At 23.5% G+C, this 3,153-nt stretch overlaps 1 protein-coding gene across 1 annotated transcript; it reads left to right on the top strand.

Annotated features, from left to right (window-relative positions):
* Positions 1-1,696: 1,696 nt before the first annotated feature.
* On the top strand, positions 1,697-2,247 carry LOAG_13976 (hypothetical protein; the record flags this gene model as incomplete). Its single annotated transcript, XM_003149480.1, has 2 exons — positions 1,697-1,824; positions 2,167-2,247. Coding segments are annotated over 2 exons (209 nt in total), but the record flags the coding sequence as incomplete, so codon positions are not given.
* Positions 2,248-3,153: the final 906 nt, after the last annotated feature.

Below are 3,153 nucleotides of genomic sequence, written 5' to 3'. Positions count from 1 at the left end.
TTTTTTGCTTCACACAAATCTCATAAATGTCATTTGGTAGTGTTGCAACAATGTCCAATACATGAAATATTGCTAAAAAATAAATAAATAAAAAAGAAATGTTGAAATTTATGAATTCATGGATATTTTTATCATTATTATTTAATTGGCACTATGATAATAATGATAATAACAATAACGATGACAATGATGACGATGATGATAATGGTGTACCTTTCCTTTTTTTCTTAATATTTAATGTTAATAAATTTGACGGTTATTATTTTTTGGCCTAAATTATAAAATTTCATTAAATAAACTTTCGTTCCTTACTCAAATTTCAGTACTTCTAAACCAAAAAATAATGTAAAATCAGTGTATTTCAAACATCAAAAAATGTTAACATGTTAGTAAATATATATATATATATATATATATATATCATTATCATTAACATTCATTATCATTATCAACATTATCATCATCAAAAAATTAGCACAACATAATCAACGAAATCAAACATAATAAATTAAAAATAAAAAATAATTTATTCTATTTTACTTTTCAAAATATGCTACAATGATTTATTTTCATAACAAAATGTAATAATGATTGCTTTTGAGTTCGAACTTCTTTTTTTTTCCCTCTCCCCCCTTTCCATATCAATTTTTATCTTCTTGCCATATTTTCAAATGATTAACTGAAATAATTACCAGCAAATTATCTTCCACACCTAACTTATTGCACAAAAATTTCCTTCATTGATCGTATTGTAATTAAAATATTTTCCTTAATAAAATAACTCTTGAAATATATATTTGTTCTCGAATTCAACTCACTTTTTCTTAAATTTAAATATTTTTAAAACTGAATAATTTCTTTGTTATCAATAATTATAATTTATTGATTTTTTCCATTACTACAATGCTTTCCTTTTTTCATATCTTGGCAAATTTCAAAAATTTTAAACAATTTGTGAGAAGTAATTATCGTCAAATTTGAAATTTTCTTTTTACCTCCGTTTTCATTCAATCCTTTCCTTTTTCTCTTCTTTCTTTTTTCTTCTTCTTCTTCTTCTTTTTCTTTCTGACCTCATAACATTTCGAATAACAAAATTTTACAGTTATACGGCAACTTTTTGCTTAGATTTAAGCGTTTATTGCAAGTTCCATTTTATTTATCTTTTAAATCTATTTAAGTTTTTGAAGAAGCATAGCCGCCAAAAAACTTTTTTTTTTTGTTTCAAACATATGTTTGTTGGATCCTTTGAACAGCTTAGGGCCAGATGGTAAAAGTACCATTTCATTTTTTTCATGAAAATTTACTATAAGATTTTTAATAAAAGTTGTCATTTTAAAATTTTCATCTCGAAAATTTTTAATTTTTCCAATTCTTTTTTCTCTTTATATTTTCTTGGATTACATTGTTATTGCTGTTAACTAATTAATCTATTAATTTGTTATTATTGTCATTATCATTATCATTATTATTGCTATTAATGAGCGTTACACATTTTTACGGATAACATTTATTGACTCAACTTTTTTGTCGCAATTTTTAATTTGATAATATTTTAAAATCTTTGTTAAAGAGTGGAGAATTCTAATGAATTTTAAAATGAAGTTTATGCAAGCATTTCTGTAATAAAACATTTGCAAAATTGACAAATATATATTTATCAGTATTAATTTTTTTCTTTTTTTTTTTTTATTATCAGGAGGTCAAACGGTGGCTCTAACATTATTAGGACCACCACCGGAACCTCTTACGCTGGATGTTCAAGAAGTTTTGCAAATGCGAGCACATGAAAGTAAACCAGTTATCAATGAACCTATACTCATTGAGGTATTTTCTTTTTGGGAGCGGGGAGAAAAAAAAGGAACATTTTAAAATGACATAATTTAAAGTTGATTTAAATGAATGAATTTTTCCCTTTTTCATTCTTCTTTTTCCATTTTTTAAAGTGGAAAAAGAAGAGAATAGCGTAGGTTTAAGTGAAAATTTTCATAGCTAAAAAGTATAAAGTCAAAAAGATTTATTTAGGATTTTTCGACTTGTTAAAATCGTTTCTTTTCAAAATACAAAATGACATATTTTCTATTTCAATAAAATTAAAAAAAAAATTTCAAGGATTATATTGTGATTTCAAGTTTTTTGAAAATTAAAATTTTTTTTTCTTGTTTTTAGAACGAACGGAAAGAAGAATGGAAACGAAAACGCGTGAAAGTTATTAGGCAAATGTTGGACGAAGAACGTCGGCATGTTGAAGTAAAATATTTTTTTTTTTTCAAATTATGCTTTTTTTTTCTAACAAAAAAAAGAGGAAAAAAATGAAAAAAATTCGTATTATCTATTTAAAGTAAATTAATTTCCTTAAAAGTTTACAAAAAAAAAAAAGTTCACTGATTGAATTTTAAAAAATTACAAGAAATTTTGCATAATTTTCTTCTTTCCAATGATTATTCAATTGGTTGTATTATTTTAAATCATTTTTGAAAACTTTTTATCTCAAAATCTTATTATTTAATTAGGAGTAATTTACAAAAATCGAAATAGTTAATTGCTTAACTAAATTTATAAACTAATATTGAAGAAGATATAATTGAAAATTAACGTTTGTTTACATGGTCAACGATTTGTAAATTATAAAAAAGAAAAAAAAAAAACTTGCTAGTTAGTAAATGTAATGTATTAACCATACTCTCTACTACAACAATTGAATTGTTGTGAAAAATTTGGATGACATTAAAGTATTGAGATGTCATCTGTTGATAGATGTCAGACAATTGTGATCAGACCCACAATATCCACCATTTTATTCTTTTTTTTTTTCTTTTTTTTTTCTTTACATTCATTTACCGATAGTATTCATGTTTGCTGATAATATCTGCTAAGAATACTCAAATTTGTTGATAATACTGCTATTATATGTTGATAAATACCTGCTAATAATGCTGATAATAGCGTTGTCACATCATTTAAATATTTTTAAAACTTCTTGAAATTTTTTTTCGTCCTATTTTAATACTGTTAAAAATATTTATCATTTTTAGGTTGCATTAAATTAATCAAATCATATAGATATGTATGTAAATATATATCTTGGTATAATCGAAAACAAAAAAGAAAGAAAGCTGTGGTTTTGATTGATTTCAAAATTATGAAGAAATGAAA

The sequence above is a fragment of the Loa loa genome (genome assembly GCF_000183805.2).
Source record: "Loa loa unplaced genomic scaffold supercont3.827, whole genome shotgun sequence".
Lineage (NCBI taxonomy): Eukaryota > Metazoa > Nematoda > Chromadorea > Rhabditida > Onchocercidae > Loa > Loa loa.
This window is presented reverse-complemented; position numbering and strand designations above follow the sequence as displayed.